Here is a 23856-nt window from a genome sequence, read left to right as displayed (position 1 = left end):
TTCCTTAATGGACATCTCTCTAAAAGGAACACCTCTTGTTCGGGACACTTAGACTTGGGTCCCAGCCAGATGTATTAGACATTAGGTAGATGTTAATCAACCTCTCCAAAATGGATGTGGGCATTTTAATAGGTGTCCTTTTGGTATTTTGGCCTTCCTTGACTGAACTCTTTCAAGGGTAATAATTGACACATGCATATTTTCATAGGTCAGTGGGATTTTCAATGAAGGCAAATGACGCTCAAGTTAATTATATTAATAATAATTTGAGTTGTGATGGTTATGGATTACTCATGCTCATCACTGCTGGTAAGGAATGTGTACCAACTTATTTGGATTTGGGTTGTCTATGCAGTCCTACTGGTGCGCATCACTTAACAAGGCAATAAAATTGTCTAACTGAGATGCTGTTGCCAGGATTAAAAAAAAAAGACTTTTTTTTATGAAAATCCCAACACAAAAGGTATTAGAATCTGTAGAACTTAGTACAGTGCATAGGTCGAAGGTTGAGGACAGAAGAAGAAGATACTTGTTGACATTAGACCTGAATTTCTGTAGATTGTAATTTTCAAGAAATACATGTGAACAAAGGTTTTTCCCAAAAATGGAAGTTGAAGGGATAAATGAGGTGGAAGAAAAGTTGATTCTTTGAGTTAGAAGTTTGACAATAAATGGATGCTGACTGATTGTGACACATGTTCAGATTAGTTTGGAAGAGAGGAGGGAAATTATAGAAGCCAGTTCAGAAAAAGTGCCCATGGGAGTATCTGTAGAAAAGGCATGCAGAAGAAACAGAATGTCTGTTAGTGATTAATTAACCTGACTTCTCTCTTTTGAAGTCTATAAACCTGAGAGAAGTTTTTGGGGCACCACTGCAGATGTGGGAACAATATTCCACAGTAGAGTGGATTTGAGATTTGTACAGCATGCACAGGAAAAAAGTTTAGAAGAAAAGTAACAATGAGAGTGGAAGAGAAAACCCAGTTTTTTAGATGCAGAGGAAGCAATATTTGTGATCTGCTTATGCTAAGAGAGTTAGAACTCACAGCAATCCCTAATAGAGATATGTCATCTTGTACAGAAATCTGAGTGCCATCAAAGATAAGCATAGGAGGAATAAACGTCTTTTTGTGAGATATAAGACAATAGTAAGTTTTAGGAGGATTGAAATTAACTGTTATCTTAGTCCTGTTGAGAATGGCGATCAGCATTTAAGGAATTGATGGTGGATATCCAAGAAATTGAAGCTGCTTGTGCTAGGCAAAGTTTCTCAAAGCGCTTGGTGGAATGAAATATGCTATCATCAGCAAAACTATGGGTAGGATTTCTGGTCAGTGCAAGGTCATTAATATACAAGAAGAAAAGAGTGGGAGAAAGAACTGAACATTGAGAAACACTAGTGAAGAAGTTAGAAGACAGAGAGCTGCCTACCATCACCTGCAGTGGGCAATCAGAGATAAAACTGGATGGAAACTTATTTAGAAGAGCTTTATGCCAAACATGATCAAAGGCCTTTGAAATGTCAAGAGTAGCTGCTTGAGTTTTAACAAACTTTTCTATTGAATTTGTCAACAAATGGGTCAAATAAACCAGTACATCACCAGTGGATTGACACCAATGAATCCATATTGGTGATCATTGATTAGATAGAAGATTTTGATATAGTTTAGGAAATTTATGCTTGTTGGATTTCTGCCTTATGATATGAGCAAATTTCCAATCAGAAGGAAGATCTCCAGAGGAATTGGAAAGAGTAAAAAGGTGACACAGAATAGCAGCAAACTCAGCAGCACAGGTTTTGAGAACAAAGAGAAGTGGAGAAATGCCATCAGTATCTGGAACTTGTTCAAAATTATATTGGACATAGTTTTGACAGAAGAGCACAGGAGGCAATGATTGGAGAATACCGGGAATGGTAGGGGTGGTTTACCAAGATTGTCAGTAAAGAGTTGGAAGAAAAGTAGGATGCTAGTAAGTCAGCTTTATCTTTAGCTGAGGAGGCAGTAGAACTATCAGGTTTTAACAGAGGTGGGAATAAAAATGAGAAAAAGTTGTAGCCAGTAGCATTGGCAATAATGCTCAACTATTGTTTGGATAAGAAGCAAATTTTCTACTTGTAACCTGTTCAAAATCTAGTTTGAACTGATCAACTGTTTTACAATTATTGTCAGCTTCAGTGTACACAGAAAGTGAATCTGAATATTTGGATGTGAACCAAGTGTGATATGCAACATTCTTATCTTGAACACTCTTAGCACATTTATTGGAAATCAAAGGTTTAGATAAAGAAGATTTTAAGGTGGAGTGTGGAATGAAGTTTCTCATTCCTACAAGAATAATTTCACTAACACAATCTCAGAAAACATAGATATCTTGTGATTTAAAACAGTAATCTCTCACAGATCATCCCATTTCACATTCTTATTATGTCAAACAAGATGAGGCCGAGAATGGCCATGAGAGAGAAAGGCTCTACTGGAAGAGTGACCATCACCAAGTTGTGATCTAAGGTGCCTAGAGAACCACCGACCTCAACTGTGTTTTCCAAAGGGTTGTTCATGAGAAAAGGATCAAGAGTGTTGAGTGTGCAGTTTGGCTTGTCTGGTATATGAACAATCTGTGTGAGGTCTTTAGTAATTGCAAAAGCCTGAACCTCTCAACCAGCTGGGTCCATGTGACTAGAAAACTGAAGCCAGCTGGAATTGTGAACGTTAGAATCACCTCACTGTTAGGAAATTTCATCTGGAGCAAGTTGAGTTTCAAAGAAAGGAAGTCAGAGTTCCAAGTGATTAGCAGAGTTGGGAGAACATCAGAGGCAACATACGAATTTGATAGAATGGGGTAGAGAGATTTTAAGCCAAAGGGCAGAGATTCCAAATTACTAATCTGTGATAGAAAATATCGTGTAGACATGTGTAAATATCACTTTTGAAGTGAAAGCAATAGGAATTGCACTGTGAATAATTAGGATAAATGAGACAAGTAGTGGTTGAGGCAATAGTTAATTGAGATTCTGTCAGAAATAGTAGGTAAGATTTGGCAGACTAGAAGTGGAAATGGACATCATTGAGACTGGGACTCAGATCACATATTTGTGGTACAATGTTTGTGGTACCATACATAAGTTTGAGAAGACTGCTGTAATGCATTTTTATTTAAAAAACATAAAAATTAACATCCTACCAATGTACTTAGGTAATGTTAACAAGAAGATATGTGGATTTTCAGTGTCAATGAATATTCAGTACTTCAGTAAAAACACTGATACTTGATATGATTTTTATAACTGCTTTAGCGACAGCTTGTTCTGCTTTTTGAATGACGAACGATGATAATTTTCCCTTGCCAATACATTCCACTTTCATTAGGCAGTCAGAAATGGCATTCATTTAAGTAGCTACAACAAAGGCTTTACTGAAGTTTGTTCATGTATGCAGGTTTCCTCTCTGCTGGCCAGAATTTTTTTTATGTGTTACATTGATTTCATATTAGTTTTTTTATGAAGCAAAATTGCTTGTTATTTACTGTTGTAATTTGAGGAAAAAATGATGAAAATGGACTAAAATAGTAAGTGGTCTAATAGTGAGTGGTCATAATGAAAATGAAATTGCCAAAACAAAATGCTCTAAACAAACAAATTGGCATTAGCTTTAGTAGAAGCATATGATTCAAGAAAGCAAGCTTACACAGCATCAACCAAATAAAACCTTCCCATTTCAGCCATTCATTTTTTCCAAAGGTTTGTCCAGTTCTTCCTTGAAGTTATTTAAGCTATCAATTTCCACAATGACAGATGGAAGTTTGTTGAAGCAATTACCTACCAGCAGGCTAAAGGCAAATTTCCGCACATCTATTCTACAACTGTCTTTCCTCAATTTGAATAATTTATGCCCCCTCAGGTTTGTAATCTGAGCAAGAGGAAGAATTCCATCAGTATTGAGCTTGCTCAAACCAATTAAGGCCATATATACACCTCAGTCAGGTCATCTTGCAAGTGCCCTAGTCTCCAGACATTCCATTGTGCAGAACTTAAGCCTTTCTTGGTAACAGCACCTGGTGCTGTTACCAATCTTCTTGCCCTTCTCTGTACTCATTCTAGAAACTCTACATCCTTCCTAAACTGAGGCCTTCACACCTGTACGCAGTACTGAAAGTGTGGCCTGGCCATTGCCTTGTACAAAGGGATAATCGCCTCCTTATCCCTACTAGCAAAATTCCTGTGTATCATTGAGAAAACCCCATGACCTGCTCTGGCAGCCTGTCTGCACTGCTCAGAAAACTTCATATGTGACTACACAATTAACCCCAGGTCTTTTTCATTCTCTACTACCCTGAGTGTAGTACCACATAGTTGGCATATTTCTCTGGGGGTTACAGCTACTCATATTACTTTGTTAAACTTCACTTGCCATTTCTCACCCATCTGTCCAAGTTTTCTAGATCCTGTTGCAGTAGCATAATGTCATTAACAACCCTGCCAACCTTTGTATCACCTGCAAACTTTGACATTAAGCCTGATATATCAAAATATCATTGAAAAATATAGAAAAGAACAATGGGCCCAACACTGAACCTTGGGGAGACTCCACTAATAACATTAGTACATGAAGAACAGTGCCCCTTGATTACCATTCTCTCCTCTCCCACTCAATGAACCCTTTATCCATTGTAGCAACTTGCCCTTAATGCCATAGCATGCCAATTTGTACAGTAGTCTTCCATTTGCAACAGTATCAAAAGCTTTCCTGAAATCGAAGTATATCATATAAAAATAATTTTTTGCATCCAGTTCCTTTGTGACCATATCATAGTATCCAATCAAATTGGTCAGGCAAGATTTCCTCTTAACAAACTCATGCTGTGTCTGAACTATAACTGCAGTCTTGTCTAGATAATTCTGAATTGCTTCTTAAACCAGTGAGTCCATTATTTTCCCCTGAACAGAAGTTAAATGAACAGGTCTGTAATTACTCGTATCACCCTTTGATCCAGCTTGATGAATTGGCAATACATTTACACACCCTCCATTCTGCAGGGACCTCTACTGAATCCGAGGATGTTCTCATAATTATGGCTAAGGGTTTGCTTACTTTCTTTTAGCATTAGCTGGGACATATGATGCAAGAAAGCAAGCTTATACAGCATCAGCCAAAAAAAAAAAAACCTGATTTCACCCATCCTGTCATTCCAGATGTTTGTCTAGTTCAGCCTTAAATAATATCATCAACTTCCACAAAATCAGATGGAAGTCTGTTCCAACAATCAACTACCCACTGGCTAAAGGCAAACTTCTGCACATTTATTCTATAACTTTCCTCAATTTGAATCCATGCCCCCTCAGGTTCTTAATCTGACAAGCAGAAGAATACCATCAGCATTGAGCCTGCTCAAACCATTCAAGGCCTTATACACTTCAATCAGATCATGTTGGAGGTGCCTAGTTTCCAAATGCAGCAATTTGCAGAATTTAAGCCTTTCTTTGTAAGAGCACCCCTTTGTTCCTCTCAACGATCTTGTTGCCTTTCTCTGTACTTGTTCTAGCAACTCTACATCCTTCCTAAAATGAGGCCTCCAGACCTGCATGCAGTACTCAAGGTAGTACCCATTGCCTTATCCAAGGGGATAATCACCTCCTTATCCCTGCTAGCAAAATTTGTATATATCATTGACAAGACTCCATGATCTGCTGTGGTAGCCCATGTACACTGCTCAGAGAACTTCATAACTGACTGCACAATTACCCCCAGGTCTTTTTCATTCTCCACTTCCCTGAGCATTATACCACACAGTTGGTATGTTTCTCTTGGGTTACTTCTACCCATTTGGAGTACTTTACATTTGCCACTTCTCAGCCCATCTGACTAACTTTTCTAGATCTTGTTGCAGTAGCATACTGTCTTTACTGTCATTGTCAACCCTGCCAACCTTTCTGTCATTTGCAAACTTGGACATTAAGCCTGATATACCTTCATCGATATCATTGATAAATACACAATACAACAATGGGCCCAGCACCAAACTCTGGGTGACTCCACTAATAACATTAGTCCATGTAGAGCAGCATCCATTTATTACCAATCTCTGCTGTCTCCCACTCAACCATCCCTTTATCCATTGTAGCAACTTGCCCTTAATGCCGTCCCCTCCAATTTGCACGTGGAAAGCTGCTGTGCTGATGCAAAGCTTTCCTGAAATCTAAGTATGTGATATAAAAATTATTTTTTGCATCCAGTTCCTTTGTGACCACATTGCAATTTGGTGCCTCCGTAGCCAGGTGGGCAGGGGCAGCAGTGCATAGCACATGCTTCTTGATTTAGACTGGGGTTCGAGCCTGTGACCACCAAATATGGAGGATGCGGAAAGGTCAGGGAATGACCACCGCATATCCCTGGAGCAATATGGCCTTAATTGCTAATGCTCCTAAAAACCAAATAACAAACAACAACAACAACAACATTGCAGTATCTAATAAAATTTTTCAGACAAGACTTCCTGTTAACAAACCCATGCTGTGTCTGAACTATTACTGCAGTCTTGTGTAGATGATCCTGCAACACTTCTTTCACCAGTGACTCCATTATTTTCCCATGGAATAGAAGTTAAACTAACAGGTCTATAATTATTTGTGTCACCCTTTGAACCCCTGTTGTGAATTGGAGATACATTTGCACATCTCCAGTCCATGGGTACCTCCCATGAATCTTAAGGATGCTCTCATAATTATGGCTAGGGGTTTGCTTACTTTCTCGTTGCCTCCTTCAATATAACTGGATAGATTCCATCCACCCCAGGTACCTTTTTTATGTTTAACTTCAACAATTTCTCTTCCACTTTGCTCTCCGTTATTACAAAATCATTTAGCTCCCTGTTTGAGTTTAGTATACTTCTTTCTACCCCTTCCTTACAGAATTCCGCATGTGTGAATGTAGATGCAAAATATTCATTCAGTTTGTCAGCTATCTGAGCAGTATCATCAAAAGTCGAACCATCAATATCAAGTGGACTAATCTGATTTATCCCCTTCCTTCTAGAATTTACATAAGTAAAGAAGTATTTTTTATTTTTCTTTGCATCCTTTGCCAAGGATTTCTCGTAATCAGCCTTCGCAGGCCTATCATCCTTTGTGATACAGACTATCTTATATCTGCTGTTGGCTTCTGTCTCATCTGATAATTTATATGCATCCCATGCATTTTTCTTCACTGCCATGAACCTCCTTTAATATAACTGGACAGATCCCATGTGCCTTTCTTATGTTTAACTTCAACAATTTTTCCTTCACTTTGCTCTCTGTTATTATAAAATTCAAATTTCAGTATAAGCAGTGCAAGAATTAAAAAAAAAAATTTGGTGGGATTTATTTTCATCTTTATTAAATTTAGTTACTTATCACTTATTAAAAGTTAATTATGTGTTATTTACTAAAAGTTAATTAATTTAAACAAAATATATAATAATAAGCAGTAAACACCCTGAGTAATAATAACCAGTTACAATGAATTTTATTTTTTCAAATTATTCAAACTGGCTACTAGGAAGCAATAAGCTGTAAAATTTTATCATGGTATCCCATGATAAAATTGACAGCTCATTGTCCTGTGAATATGTTAAAAATTCTGGGATAATCTTGTTTTTTTAAATTTTGCATGAGATTAATTTACAATTTAATTTGTTTATTTTATTAATAATTTAATCAATCAGATTAATAACAAGCAAATAGATTAAATTAAGAATAAACAAATTAATTTAATAAGTTGTACAGGATAAAGTATTTTAAAGGATAAGTGAGGAGTAGTATTAGATCAAAGAAATATGGTTCAAGTAAATACAGTTATTTAATAAAATATAATAATAATAATTTATTTAATAAAATATAAAATAAAATAATAATAAATTGTTTCAAGAAAAGCGTGTGCATTTTAGCTTTTACAATGCTCAATCCAAACTCTATACTTCTTTAGACGTGCCCTTTTTAGGCGACAGATTAATGGTCTCACATATGAAACAAAGGACAAGTTTAAAGGTTAGCCCATTGTGAGAAGTGCAATAAATTGGAGTCAATTCAAATCATGAAAATATTTTGTATGCTTAGAAGGGACAGAAACCGCAACATGTAAAATGTGTAATGCCATAATGCCAGTATAGAGTTTTCTCTGAGTGGACTTCTTTGTCATTTAAGATGCACTCATAAGGAATTTACAAGTGAATTAATAAATACAAAAGGACCATGTGAAAATTTTGCATTGGAAATGAGGTATATGCAAGTGAAACTAACTTGCTTATTAAAAAAGAATGTAGAAGAAATTGTTGCAAAATTAGCCTGTCGATGGATTTTCTATTAATGCAATTACAAACAGTGAATTTATAAGAAAATCTGTTCGAAAAAGGTTTGATTTTGCCCAGAAACCCATATGACGTGATGAATATGGTAAGCAAGCAATATGCCATTGTGAAACAAATTAATTTTAAATAAAGAAATAGCTAAGAAAATTTCAGATGGTGAAAGATTTACTATTACATTAGACTAATGTATATTAGCATTAGCATTAATAGAGGCATGCCGACCGGGCTAGCCGGGTGGGTAAAGTGCCTGCCTGGCAACCCAAAGGTAGCGGGTTCGAATCCCGCCTCGGGCTTGGATCAGAGTACTGCAAAAACCTTGGAAGGTGCATTATGGCCACAGAAGCCGATGCACCAACAACTACCAAAAAAAAAAAAAAAAAAAAATAGAGGCATATGATGCAAGAAAACAAGCTTATGCAGCATCACCCATTTTATCCCTCCATTCGTTTCAAATAACTGTCCAGCTCAGCCTTAAATTTATTTAGGCTATCAACTTCCACAATAAAGGATGGAAGTCTGTACCACTAACTAACTACATGCTGGCTGAAGGCAAACTTCCGCACATCTATCCTACATCTGTCTTTCCTCAATTTGAATTTATGCCCTCTCAGACGATTATTCTGAGCAAGAGGAAGAATTCCATCAGCATTGAGCATACTCAAACCATTCAAGGCTTTATACACCTCAATCAGATCATCTCACAGGTGCCTAGTCTCCAGACACTGTAATTTGCAAAATTTAAGCCTTTCTTCATAAGAGCAACCCTTTGTTCCATTCACTAATCTTGTTGCCCTTCTCTGTATTCGTACCAACAGCTCTACATCCTTCTTGAAATGAGGCCTCCAGACCTGTATACAGTACTCAAAGTGTGGCCTGACCATTGCCTTTTACAAGGGGATAATCTCCTCCTTATCCCTGCTAGAAAAATTCCTGTATATCATTGACAAGACACTATGTGCTACCCTTGCAGACCATCTGCACTGCTCAGAAAACTTCATATCTGCCTGCACAATTACCCCCAGGTCCTTTTCGTTCTCTACCACTGTCAGTGTAGTACCACAGAGTTGATACGTCACTCTGGGGTTGCTGCTTCCCATATGTATTACTTTACATTTGTCAATGTTAAACTTCATTTGCCACCTCTCAGCCCATCTGCTCAACTTTTCTAGATCCTGTTGCAGCAGTGTACTGTCATTAGTGTTCTTAACAATCCTGCCAACTTTTGTATCATCTGCAAACCTGGACATTAAGCTTGATATACCATCATCAATATCATTTATAAATACAGAAAACAACAGTGGACCCAACACTGAACCCTGAGGGACTCCACTAATAACATTAGTCCACGATGAGCAGTGTCCATTGATTACCACTCTCTATCTTCTCCCCCTCAACCATCCCTGTGTCCATAGCAGCAATTTGCCTCCAGTGCCACACTGCTCCAATTTGTGCAGCAGTATTCCTTGTGCAACAGTATCAAAAGCCTTTCTAAGATCCAAATATATAATATCAAAGTTATTCCCTGCATCCAGTTCTTTTGTGATTGCATCATAGTATCCAATCAAATTGGTCAGGCAAGACTTTTCCTTAACAAAACCATGCTGTGTGTGAGCTATAACTGAAGTCTTGTCTAGATGATCCTGCAGTGCTTCTTTAATCAGTTTACTCAGTGCTTCCATTAATTTTCTTGGAACAGAAGTTAAACTCACAGGTCTATAATTACTTGTGTCAGCCTTTGATCCTCCTTTGTGAATTGGGGTCACATTTGCACATCTCCAGTCTATGGGTACCTCGCCTGAGTCCAAAGAAGCTCTCATAATTATGACTAAGGGTTTGCTTACTTCCTTTTCTCCTCCTTTAATATAACTGGATAGATCTCATCCACCCCGGGTGCCTTTTTTATGTTTATCTTCAACAATTTCTCCTCCACTTTCCTCTCAGTTATTAAAAAATCATCTAGCTCACTGCCAGAGTTTAACTCACCTTTGGCATTCCCCTCCCTGAATAACTCCTCATGGGTGAATGTAGATGCAAAATACAGTAAAATCCCGCTATTCCCGGGGGTTCATTCCTGAGAAATGCTGCGAATACCGAAAATGCGAATACTGAGTTAATGAAAATAAGAAACAATTTAATATTAAATGTAATATTTATTAGAAATTTCAAACAAATCTTTCAAACCAGTGCCATTGCTAGCTAAAAAACTTATCCTGCCAGTGCTATCACTAGTTTCGCTAAAGAGTTGATAAAGGAGTTTTGCCTTTTCACAAATGATGAGCGAACTTAACAGAATTTTATTTTGAGTTCGGTCTTCTATCCACAGATTTAAACCTTTTTCCATTTTTTCTAATTTAACATCACGAGTTACAGAGCAAATTTTTGAAACAATTAGCACATTTTCGCAGACACTACGGCGGATTTTTTCTTCCGATTTCTTGGTTGATTCATTGATTTTATAATGTTTTGCCACTGAGGAGACACTTTCACCATTAGAAAGTTTATCTAATAACTCAATTTTATTCGCTAATGTCATCATCTTCTTTGATCTTTTCACATTTCCCTTGTTATTCGTAGCCATATTTATTATTATTATTATTATTTTTTGTATTTTTGAACGGGTTAGAAAGAATTTGTTCACAATAAAGTCACTTTCTTCCATTAACACACTTGAAAAAGTCTGTTTTACACTGCAAAACGGTAGATTTATCACTTTTGTAAGCACATCAATTTATAAATTGATAAATTTATTCAATTTATAAGCATATAAATTAAAAGCAAACGATGAAACCTTCCATGACAAGCGCATAACACATACTGAACAAGAATTAGCTAGAAATATCCCCGCTTGCGATTTTGTCACCCCTCTCCCCCCATCCACTGAGCGCTGTTTTGACCGGGAAAGATAATTTTTGCGAAGCCCATGTTTTTTTATGGCGGAAAATTATCATGGCGCTTTAAAATTAACATTTTTTTAGGTTCCATTTTATATTAAATCAGAGACCGCGAATACGCGAAACTGCAAATAGCGGGGGTTTACTGTACTCATTTAGTTTGTTAGCCACCTCAGCAGGATCATCAACAGTTGAACCATCAATATCCATTGGACCAATCTGATTCATCCCTTTCCTTCTAGAGTTTACATAGATAAAGAACTCTTTGTTGTTTTTCTTTGCATCCTTTGCCAAGGATTTCTCATAATCTGCCTTTGCCTGCCTAATCTCCTTTGTGACTTGGTTACAGACTAGCTTATATCTATCATAGGCTTCCATGTTACCCATTAATTTATATGTATCCCATGTATTTTTCTCCTCTGCCCTATGTCTCATTAGTTCATCTAACATTCATTTAGGCCTAATATTTCTTAGTTGGTATGTAAAGCCTAGTAGCTTCGAAGATAAATTCTTTGAATGCTTCCCATTTTGAATTTGCTTTTGATAACATCATCAGTTGGTCCCACCGTATAGAATTTAAATACTGTCTCAGACCACCGTAGTTGCCTTTACTAAAACAAAAACCCCTTCCCTTTACCCCTGATGGTAGTTACCTCTTTGAGTAAATCCCACTTCAGCACACTGTGATCACTGCCACCTAGTGGTTCATTTACCTGCAGATTCTTAATGCATGAAGAATCACTACTGATAATCAAATCAAGAGTATTACTCCCTCTAGTTGCCTCCCGAACATGCTGATGTAGAAAACAATTATCAAATAAATCCACAAAAGCCTTGCTGGTGTGTGAGTGACCAACCCACAAATTCCAGTCAATATCTGGGAAATTAAAATCCCCTATTATAAGACTCTCTGATTTACTGGCCCACTCTATTTCCCTGTACAGTTTCTTATTATACTCATCAGAGTCATTAGGCCTATAACACACTCCTACTCTCAATTTTGATCTCCCAATACCTATGTCACACCAAACTGACTTGACACTGCACTGTCCAGCGATGTCAACTGGCTTCACTTCCTTGGATTTTATGTGTTTCTTAACTAATAGCATAACCCCTCCTCCCTTCCTGTCCTGTCTATCCTTCCTGTACATATTGTACTCTCCAAATTCTAGTTCTGCATTCCTTATATCTGTGGCACCACATCTGATATCCCAACAATATCTGCCTTTGATGTTCTGAGCAAATTCATCAAATTTATTTACCAAACTCTTAGCAATGGTGTACATGCAAGTATACATGCACCTGTTCCTATTCTTAGCTACCCTAACACAACGCATCATACAATGACTCCCAGCAGTCTCTGAAATACCCTGCATCTTGTTTTCCAGGCTGCTGCTCATTCCAATAGAAGCAGTGCAAGAATCACTTTCACCTCTGCCATTGGCTATTGTTAATCTAATTAGTCCTTGTATCCTCCCAAGCTAGCAGTTTTCCGACCCACCTACACTGCCTCTATAGCATCAGCAAATATTCTTGCACCTTTTCTATTGAAGTGTATCCCATCCCTGTAGAAGCAGTCCCTCCTGTTATCTCTAACAAATCGTTGATACTTAAATATCGACGTGCATTCAAATGCCGATTCTGGAATTTGTGTATGGTTCTAATATTTGAGTTGATTTGAGCAGAGAAAAACTCTAGATATTTTAGAAAATAAATTGGCAGAGTTGAAGCTATTTATGAAGAAGCACATTTTTTCTGTTGTGCCTTTGAAATTTTATGTTAAAATTTGCATAAGTTGTATTCATCACCAGCTGTGTTGTGGACATGGATTTCATTTGGCAGTATGTGATATGCTTTACAAAAAGAAGTATTTAGTGAGGTCTGAATTGGATGTTGAATATGAATTGAATACCAAATTATTAGGAAGTAAAACTAATAAAGAAGAAAGTACAAACACAATACCAGAAGACATCGAATTTTCAGCTGCCACTGAAATAAGGAAGTGATTAAGATGTTGTTAATAAAAATATTGAATTTGCTGATAAGATTAAAACAATATTAGTGTAGCTGATTATTATATATTTAATTATTATATATTATAATAGTTAAAATATTTATAAAATATTATATGATTGTATTATGATAAAACAATATTAGTTATGTAATTTTCAAAAACAAAAAACTGTTATATTTTGCAAATTGCCATGAAAAAATGAAGTTTTACAAAAATATGTAAAACCCGTGCATAGTAAGGTGCTGCAACTTATGCATGATTCAAAAAAGAGGTGGAATAGCTCACTTGATATGTTAATGAAATTCATAGCACTGAGACATGCATTTTAAAAGAAATGGTTGATATTAAACAGTCTAGATATGTCTGAACATGATTGATGTTATTATTGGCATCATATCATTGCAATCAGTTAAGGGGGGAATTGCCGACCGGGCTGGCCGGGTGGGTAAAGTGCCTGCCTAGCAACCTAAATGTCGCGGGTTCGAATCCTGCCTCGGGCTTGGATCAAAGTACTGCAAAAACCTTGGGAGGTGCATTATGGCCACAGAAGCTGATGCACCAACAACTACAAAAAAAAAAAAAAAAGGTGGGAATTGAAATGCTTGCTAGAAGAGATGCTACATTGCTTTCAGCAGGTGTATTAACGTTTTTATTGGAAAATTTTGGCAAACAAAATATTTTTTTCATTTCATATCAGACAATCTGTAAAAAAATGCAAAGAAGAACAATGAAATAAAAATTTAATTGGTTTGTTTAAGTGTTTTAAATAATGCTTCAAGTTACCAAAATGATAATGCTTTCAAGCTACCAAACAGTTTTGATTGTGGTTTTTTACTGCCTTCAAAATCAATGCTGCAAACCATTACCAAAATATTGTTTTGTTCTTGTATTATGTTATTTATTATTTTCTATGTACCTTTTGAACAAAAAGACATTTCCATTGTTTCCATGTTTTTTACCTGATTTTAGTTTTAAATAGAATCCCAGGAATTTCCCAGGATCCTGAGATTTGTATTAATTACATCCCAGAATCTTGGGAATGATAAAAATACCAGGAAATGATGAACCCTACTGGCTACACTGACCTTTGTAAAGTGGACACCTGTGTATAGTGGACACTTTCTTCTGACCTAATGGTGTCCATTTTAGTGAGGTTTCACAAAGATTGTTTAAAAGTGGTAAGGAACAAACAAAATACACTATATACACACAAACAAAAAATTATCAATGATGACAATTTTTTAATGACTACATCTTAATAACGATACTGGTGTCATTACCAAGAGTCAAAGTTCAAGATCTCTTTTCAAGTATCCATTCAAATATCCTTTCAAGGTCCTCTCTATAGGAATTGCAACCCTGAGCTGATTTGTTTTTTTAAATTTTCCCTTTCCATTTTACTTTTCTATATTCTTTTTATTTCTTGCAATGATAAAATAATATCCTTTATTTGCTACTTTGCTCATTCTTTATTTCTTCTATGTATTTTTCATGAATTTAATAAAACATTAACAACACACATTTATTTCTGTTTTCTTCTGATGTTTACCTAATTCCTCCTGTTTTTTCCACCTGAGGTCACTATAGTCTTCTTAGTTTAGGCCCTAATAAATTTCCCATGTTTTTAAATGTTCTTTTTTTTCATTATTTTCATTCATTTTTACTGATTCATTTGATCCTCTGTTGGGTCAACCATAAAAGGTGATTACTGATAGGTGACTACCTATCAGCAATATTTACTAAATTCTAAATTCACATTTAAATGCTATTTGCTTGCATAACATTTATGTTAGAAACAGTGGCCTACACGTTGCCATATTTTCTCGAACTCTAGGTTAACTCTTGATAATGACATTAAGGTTATGTTATATGACAACATGTTTTGTTCTGTGTTTGTGTGCATGCATGTGTGTGTGTACTGTAGTTTTTTTGCTCCTGATGACTTTTATACAGCATTTTTTATTTATATATTCATTATGATTATGGGGGCTTTTTTTTTTTTGCATGATCTTTGCATGGTCCATAAAATTTCTATCTCATTTACACTTTATTCTTTCTTCATAATACATAGCTTATTCTTCTATTCCTTATCACATATATGTGTCTGTGTGTGTGTGTGTATATATATATATATATATATATATATATATTTTTTTTTTTATCTTTTAAATAGATTATGGTTTAAAGAATTCATGGACATTTGGAAGAATTGTCATAGTGGACTTGGATGGGAGCATGTATGTAATTCATTTTGCAAACTAACATTTCATACTTCAGTATTATTAATAATATGATGATTGCCTGTTTTTATTTATTGTTTTTAATACAGCAGTATTTATTACAAATAATGGTTTTTTTTGTGGTGGACTTCAGATAGAAAAAAAAAATAGAAAAATATGTTAAAAGTTAAGTTCATTAAATGATTTTATAACAAATTGAAAGGTTGATTGGTTTTACTAAGGTTGGCTATTTTTCTATTTCATTTCTTTGAAAATGGTTAAACAGCATAAAACTGATATTAAAATGAATAACATATTTATGGAATAAAATGACATATTTTTGTATTTTGGTTCAGAATTTTAAGAATTTGTATCAGAAAACTGACCATTCTTATAAACTTACCTATTTAAAACATCACAGTCTTAACATATGGTAACATCTAGGTAACCTTATCGGCTAGACAACCTTGTCAAGGTGATAAAGTTGTCCTTCATCAGCTTGACAAGGTTACAGATATTACGAAATGATATCAGTAGCATCTAGGCCTCCTAGATTAGAGACAACTGAACCTGATAATAAACAGGTTCAGTTGTCTCTAATTTGTGTATTTCTTGCACAGAATTAGCCAAAAGAAATTTATAGTTTTCTTGGTATGTTGCTTTAGTCAAATTAGGAGGGTGGCTGAGATAAAAATAGTAGATATTGGTCATAATTTGCAACTCTGCATTTGACAGGAAATTATCAATAGAGTTATTTTGCATTAATCCCAATGAATGCATTTGTCATCTGTTCATTCATAGCATGTATCTTGTAGCCGCATGTATCTTGTAGCCACACCATTTTGAGGCTACTTCTTGTAGCCTCAAAATGGTGTTATTTGTGAATGGAAAATTGTACAGAGAGGAAGGAGATAAAGCAGTTACATGATTTTTCTATGCAGAAGAGGAGAAACTCAGAAATGCCGAAAAAAGTAGAGAACCTGTATTAATGAATCAGATAAAAATACTACAAGAGGCAACCGACCTTGCCCACCATCAATGGATCCTGATGTCATTACTAAGCGTTTTACATATTGGTAGATATAATGACCCACATACCTTTTAAAATCAAAGATAGTTGGCTGAACTCTCATCCCCATTTTTATAGTGACGCTTAAATATGGACTTCTTTATCTTTAAGATTTCACTTGGCCTGATCTGTCCATGCCAACTTTGTTTGTTATGCCAAGAATTGCTGCTCTTAAAAGGCTTACTCAAAGGGAAACCAACGGTTTAAGCTAAAAAAAAACAACGCATAAATGAGAAAATCAGTATGAGAGCGTTAGTTCTGTTTGTCACATTATCCATAATGATCTAGGATTCATTAAAACTGTGCACATGGATCTCTTTTTGACTTACAGATCGGCTAAAACAGTAGTGAGTCTTTGCTAGCTCTATATTTATTTTTTGCTATAAAACTGAAGTGTATGACTCATCCTATTATTTACTAGAGCTGGAAAGTAATTTAGCCAAAAGTAGTATCATTTTGGCTTTCCAAATTTGAAGAAATTTCAAGCTGTGCTATTAGCAGAAAGAAAGATGATGCTAAAAATGAATATTCTGGGGCCAAAATAGAGTTATTTTGGAGAGTTATGTTGTGTGAAGGGGCTGGGTGAGTAACTGTCAATAGTACTTTGAATTTTATGATGTTTATGAGGTACCTGAAGCCTACAATCCGAACCAAACATTGAGAGTTAATTGCAAAAGAGGTTTATAGCATAACAACAACCATCTTCACAGTACATGCATGACTGTTGGCACCATTCTAGATCTGTGTCCTTAAAGTGCTACCACACCCTCCTTTAGTCCTTTGACTTGCCCACAAGTGAATACCATCTTTTTTTACTTAAAGAGGTATTATAGGGAAAGAACTTTCACTTCAACCATGAGGTCCAAAGTGTGGAACAAGATTTGCATATCAAACTGTCAAAGAAATTCTTCTCTGATGTTCCATGTGAAAGACTTGCATTGCAAGAGAATAAATTGTGTTGAAAAATAGAGGTTCCTTATCACAGGATTGAATCAAGAATTTTTTATTTAATTTCTTTTGTTTCATTTGAACCACCCTCATGTAATGTAAATTATATTAGCACTTTTAGTTTGCTAAAAAAAACTCTTAGGAAACTAGAATTTTTTTTTTTACTCGTTTGCTGAACAGAGGACTGCATAAATTGTGTGTGAAATTATTAGAGAATTAGAGTTACATAAAAGGTATAATGGGACTGTCTTGTTATCTTCTTCTAGGGCTTATTTGGAGAGTTATAAATGTCATTTATAATTCTCTACTGCTGATAGACATTCTGTAGATTTCTCTAAGTCTCAAAGGAAGGGAGCAAGGTAGCTTCAGAAATATCTGACAGCACCCCCCTCCCGTATATATCTTATATGTAATTCTGATTCTCTAATAAATTTCACACATGATAATTTACATGCTGATATCTTCTTTTCTATGCTGTTTCTACTCCTGCATAACAAATAACATCCTCTTCTTGCAGTACAATTTGAATTTTCATTTACATTTATGGACACTTTCAAGGACATTATATTATAGCCAGTCAGTATATAACTACAGATTTTTAGATATAAAGGCAATATGGCATTATAATTTTTTTTTTTTCTTTTTTGCTGAAACTGAAATGTAAATTATCATAATGTACTTTCATTCAAATTTAAACAGAACATTCAAGTAAAAAAAAAAAAAAAAAAACCTTTTAAAATTAATTTTATATTACTTCATGCTGTAAATTTGCAAAATGTAAAATTGCAAAAAAACTTAGACTGACAGTCATAACTAGATTAAAGCAGGTTTTTGAAAGAAAAGACAATGTGTATAAATATTCTGTCTTTTGTAAAAAGATATGCTTAAAATTTTTGGGGACTTCATTTGTATGTTAAATATGTATATTATTACTTCATGTTTTTCAATGTAATTTGCTAAAAATTTAGCAAAGCTAGTTAAAAAGCTTTGAGTTATAAACAGTTCTGCTCTCTGTTGCTATTTGTTTTTATTAGCAACTGACACTTTAATTCTTGATTCTGTTCTGAGAGTCACAATACCCCACTCTTCCAATTCAGGAGAATTGTGATAGTTTACAGACTTGAAAGTCATTTGTAGAATTAGGACCTGCTCATCTAGATATCCTCTTCAGCCATATGGTTATTATATTTTAAGATATAGCAATGTAATATTTTGGCCTTCTAGATGTTCATGTTTTTGTCTATTATATTTTTATACTTCTAGCCCAGTGGAAGAAGGCAAGGTGGGCTTTGAAATATCTACTCTATGTTAATTTGTTTGTTTTGTTTTAATTTTTTGCAAAAAATTTCCACACTAAACATTCTAATTCTATTACAGTGGTATGTTAGCATTAGCATTAGTTGAGGCATATGATGCAAGAAAGTGAGCTTATACAACATCAGCCAAGAAATAAATAAAATAAAATAAAAAGAAAAACCTTCCCATTTCACCCATCCGGTCACTCCAAATGTTTGTCTAGTTCAGCCTTAATTTATTTAAGCTATCAACTTCCACAACAACAGATGGAAGTCTGTTCCAGCAATCAACTACCTGCTGGCTAAAAGAAAAATTCCACACATCTATTCTACAGCTGTCTTTCCTCAATTTGAATCTATGTCCTTCCCATTTCACCCATCCGGTCACTCCAAATGTTTGTCTAGTTCAGCCTTAATTTATTTAAGCTATCAACTTCCACAACAACAGATGGAAGTCTGTTCCAGCAATCAACTACCTGCTGGCTAAAAGCAAAATTCCACACATCTATTCTACAGCTGTCTTTCCTCAATTTGAATCTATGTCCTTTCAGGTTCTTAATCTGAGCAAGCGAAAGTATCCCATCAGCATTGAGCCTGCTCAATTGTATGGTTTAATCATATTGCAGGCTAGTCTCCAGATGCTGCAGCTTACAGAATTTAAGCTCTCCTGGTAAGAGCACCTCTTTCTTTCTCTCACCAATCTTGTTGCCCTTCTCTGAATTTGTTCTAGGAACTATACATCCATCCTAAAATGAGGCCTCCAGACCTGTACCCAGTACTCAAGGTGTGGCCAGACCATTGCCTTTACAATGGTATAATCACTCCTTGTCTCTGCTTAGCAAAATTCCTATGTATCATTGACAAAACTCCATGATCTGCTCTGGCAACCCATTTGCATTGCTCAGAGAACTTCATATCCGACTGCACAATTACTCCCAGGTCTTTTTCATTCTCCATCTCCCTGAGTATAGCACTACACAGTTGGTATGTCTCTTGGGTTACTGCTACCCATATGCAGTACTTTGCATTTCTCAATATTAAACTTCAGTTGCCACTTCTCAGCCCATCTACCTAACCTTTCTAGATCTTGTTGCAGTAGCATACTGTCTTTACTGTCATTAACAACTCTGCCAATAGATGATACTGTTTGTATCATCTGCAAACTTGGACATTGTCTGATATACCTTCATTGATATCATTAATAAATACACAAAACAACAATGGGCCCAACACCAAACTCTGGGGGACTCCACTAATAACAATCCACGTAGAACAGTGTCCATTTATTACCACTCTCTGCCACCTCCCACTCAACCATCCCTTTATCCATTGCAGCAACTTGCCTTTAATGCCATGGCACTCCAATTTATACAGCATTCTTCCATGTGCAACAGTATCAAAAGCTTTCCTGAAATTCAAGTATATGATATAAAAATTATTTTTTACATCCAGTTCCTTTGTGACCACATTGCAGTATCTAATCAAATTTGTCAGACAAAATTTCCCCTTAACAAACCCAAGTTGTGTCTGAAGTTTACTGCAGTTCTGTTTAGGTGATTCTGCATCACTTCTTTAACCAGTGACTCCATTATTTTCCCCAGAACAGAAGTTAAACTAACTCTAATTATTTTTGCCACCCTTTAAACCTCTTTTGTGAATTGGGGATACATTTGGACATCTCCAGTCCATGGGGACCTCTGCTGAATCTAAGGATGCTCTCATAAATATGACTAAGGGTTTGTTTACTTCCCTTGCTGCCTCCTTCAATATAACTGGATTGATTCCATCTGCCCCAGGTGCCTTTTTTATGTTTAACTCCAACAATTTCTGCTCCACTTTGCTCTCTGTTATTACAAAATCATTTAGCTCCCTGTTAGAGTTTAGTAAACTTCTGTCGTCCCCTTCCTTACAGAATTCCTCATATGTGAATGTTGATGCAAAATGCTCATTCAGTTTGTCAGCTATCTGAGCAGGATCGTCAACAGTCAAACCACAATATCAAGTGAACCAATCCGATTCCCATTTAGCATTCATTGTTTTAACATCAGTTGATCCCACTGTATAGATATTTTCTTCAGCCAGATTTAGCAATGTAATAGATGTTCTACCTGTTCATGTTTTTGCCTTTTATATTTTTATACTTCTAGCCAGTGGAAGAAGGCAAGGCCAGGTGGGCTTTGAAACGTCTACTCTATATTAGTTTAAGTTTATTTTGTTTGCCTAACCTCCTTTGTGACTTGATTGCAGACTAGCTTATATCTGCCATAGGCTTCTGTGTCACCTGCTAAGAAATTTTTTGCAAAAGATTTTTGCACTAAATATTCTAATTCTATCACAATGGTAAGTTTACTCACTAATGGTCTGAGTATCTATTTAGCTACAACTTTTATTTGAAAATGTTAGAATTCATTTTTGTTTAAAATGCAGAAAATTGGGTCATTTTTTTAAGAACAGACATTTAGTATAGGTTAGGGCAATGAAGATACCTTGAGATCTTTAAGGAGTGCATTGGGGAGGGGAAGAGCTTAAACTACTGTTCTTCTAGAATATATAACTAGTGTTGTGTATATTTACATTATGAGAATTCTAGTATCACGAGGTTAACTTTACTTTTATTTTTTCTCTCCCATTACTTTCTTTAGAATGTAGTGTGGCTGTTTTCTCGACTTGCATTTGATAACATTGGCAATATTGATTGGGAACCTTACATTCCAATGGTAAGATAGAACTTTTATCAGATATTATTATTCCTATATATCATTTTAATTACTTAGCGTAATACTTATTTTTCAGCCATTTTAAATGAATGCATTGCATAGAGTGATTTTTAGCTGGAGTCTTTATTTGTATGCAAGTGATATATGTAACTGCTTTACTTGATTACAAGTTCAATATTCAAGGCCTGGAAAGATTATAATTAAAAGACAGAAATATTAAATCAGGGATATTACATGGTTGTTGATGGTGGCATTGGCCTTTTTGCTTTTAAAGCAGTGGCAACTTTTATGTATGTGTAGCACTGTTTTCCCCTGGTGGCGGAAATTTGAACTAATTCTTTTCTTCTACAAATGGCTTCCCTATACTCTAAATGACATACCCACCGATTTTCAGAGTGCTAACTCTTAACTGTATTGACAGTTAGAGTTAGAGTCTAGTGTTATGGGCTGATCTGCATAAACTATTGATATCTACAACTAAAACTGTTATTGCAGATTCCCCTAGTATCTGAGGTGAAATATCTTGGTATAAAAATTAATGAAAGATTATTGTTTTTTCCACATATAAATTACTTACACAAAAAAGTTAAAAAATTTAGCGCAGCAATAATTTGATTAACTAGGTCAGATTGGGGGTTGAAAAGGAGAGTTTTAAATTTATACTACAAGGCAGTCTTCTTACTCATAGTTGCGTACGGAGCATCAGCATGGTACTTCAGAGTTACTAACATTAAATTTAAACAGAAATTGTTATCGATTCAGCGCTCAATGCTTTATGTTATCTCTAGTTTGTGCAGAACAGTCTCAACGAATGCTATGCAGATTTTGGCCGGGCATTTGCCTCTAGACTTGTACATTGTGTATTGGGCCCTTTGTTATTACTTAAAAAAAGGCATAGTTGTTTCTTTCATGAATATTACATCTGATGTCACTATAGAGATAGCTAAAGCTAAGAAAAATGTTCTAACACAGTTCATTGGTATGTGGCAACAGAGATGGGATCTTAGTGTAACTGGGGAGGTGACTAGATTGTTCATTCCAATGGTTACATTTAGTTATGATAGTAACAACAAATGGTTTTTCCCTTCTATGGTAACATCGTTTATTTTAACTGGCCATGGGTCATTAAATTTTAAACTACATTACTTTGGTCTAGTCAGCTTTCATTTTTTTTGTGTTTGTGGTCAACCTGAGACTTGGAGATTATATGATTGTAGTTTGTATGTTGAACATAGAGAAAGGCTAAAAGTGAAGATTGGTAATTTAGTTTAGAGGCTATGAAAGTGATCTTATTGCTAATCAGGATAAATTTCAAGCACTGCAAGAGTTCTGTGTAACTGTTTTTCAACGGAAAAGACATTGGAATAATCTAATGATTATCTGTTTTTTTTTTTTTAGTTTGTTTATATATTGTATGTGTGTGTGTAATTTTTTTTTTTTGCTGGCTCTCAGGTGTGGGTAGCCTGAGAGCGGGATTGCTAGCACCCACCCACCGGTAAGCACTACTTCCGGTGGGTGCGGGATTTTTGTGCATGAGGCACTGTTAAAATAGTAGACCAGGCCCAGTACCAAGTGACTATGGGCGGCCATTAGGGAGCAGCTGTCCAGGTGCCAGCTGCTCCTTGGTGGCAAAGAGGCCTGCCATACAGGTCTGTTTCGCAGAGGTTCTGCACAAATTCAGTTTATCAGGTGGAGATAGACGGAAGTCTAGGTGCCACCTTAGACATAATAATAACTGTTTTGACACTAGGGTCTCCTGAATAGGGAAACTTATTTTATAATCACCTGGTATTTCTAATTGTAGGTTACATCTAGTGAAATGGAAAAAGTAAAAATCTGTATTCTAATTCCATTTCCATGCCAAAATAACAGATGAGAAAAGTCCCTTGAGTCCCTCCCCCCACAAGATTAAGTTAATTACAGACTTTGTAAAGAAAACAAAAAGAAAGAAATTGTAAATGTCATTAATTCTACTGACTTCTACATGTCCAAACCATGTTACTTTAGAACAAGAAGAACTTTTACTATAACTAGCTAACTTGATTTAGATTCATCTCAGAATTCATTCATTAAGCATAAAGTGCATTCATTAAGCATAAAAGCACTTTTGAGATGACTGTATCTTCAAAGAGCAAACCATTTATATTACTGTTTACCTAAATAAGACCTTGCTTTAGGTAAATAGGATCTTGCTTTTCTTTTTTTCTGTTTCATTGTTATATTTCATGTTATATTGTCTCTTTCATTGTTGTAGACCTCCCACCCATATTTTTACTAATACAGTAAACCCCTGCTATTCGCAGGGATTACATTCCTGAGAAATGCCACGAATACCGAAAATGCGAATACCGAGTTGTGGC

At 35.6% G+C, this 23856-nt stretch overlaps 1 protein-coding gene across 1 annotated transcript in view; it reads left to right on the top strand.

Moving 5' to 3' along the window:
- LOC150076901 (proteasome activator complex subunit 4-like) overlaps positions 1–23856 on the top strand; it is a 514513-nt gene that overhangs the window by 78366 nt on the left and 412291 nt on the right. The window contains exons 6-7 of the mRNA XM_090386346.1: positions 15422–15485; positions 21422–21496. Of these exons, the coding sequence (XP_090242472.1) occupies positions 15422–15485; positions 21422–21496 (139 nt within the window). The remainder of the gene's footprint in view (positions 1–15421; positions 15486–21421; positions 21497–23856) is intronic.

This window comes from Mastigoproctus giganteus, chromosome 12 (assembly GCF_048544385.1).
Source record: "Mastigoproctus giganteus isolate SK-2022 chromosome 12, ASM4854438v1, whole genome shotgun sequence".
NCBI lineage: Eukaryota > Metazoa > Arthropoda > Arachnida > Uropygi > Thelyphonidae > Mastigoproctus > Mastigoproctus giganteus.
This window is presented reverse-complemented; position numbering and strand designations above follow the sequence as displayed.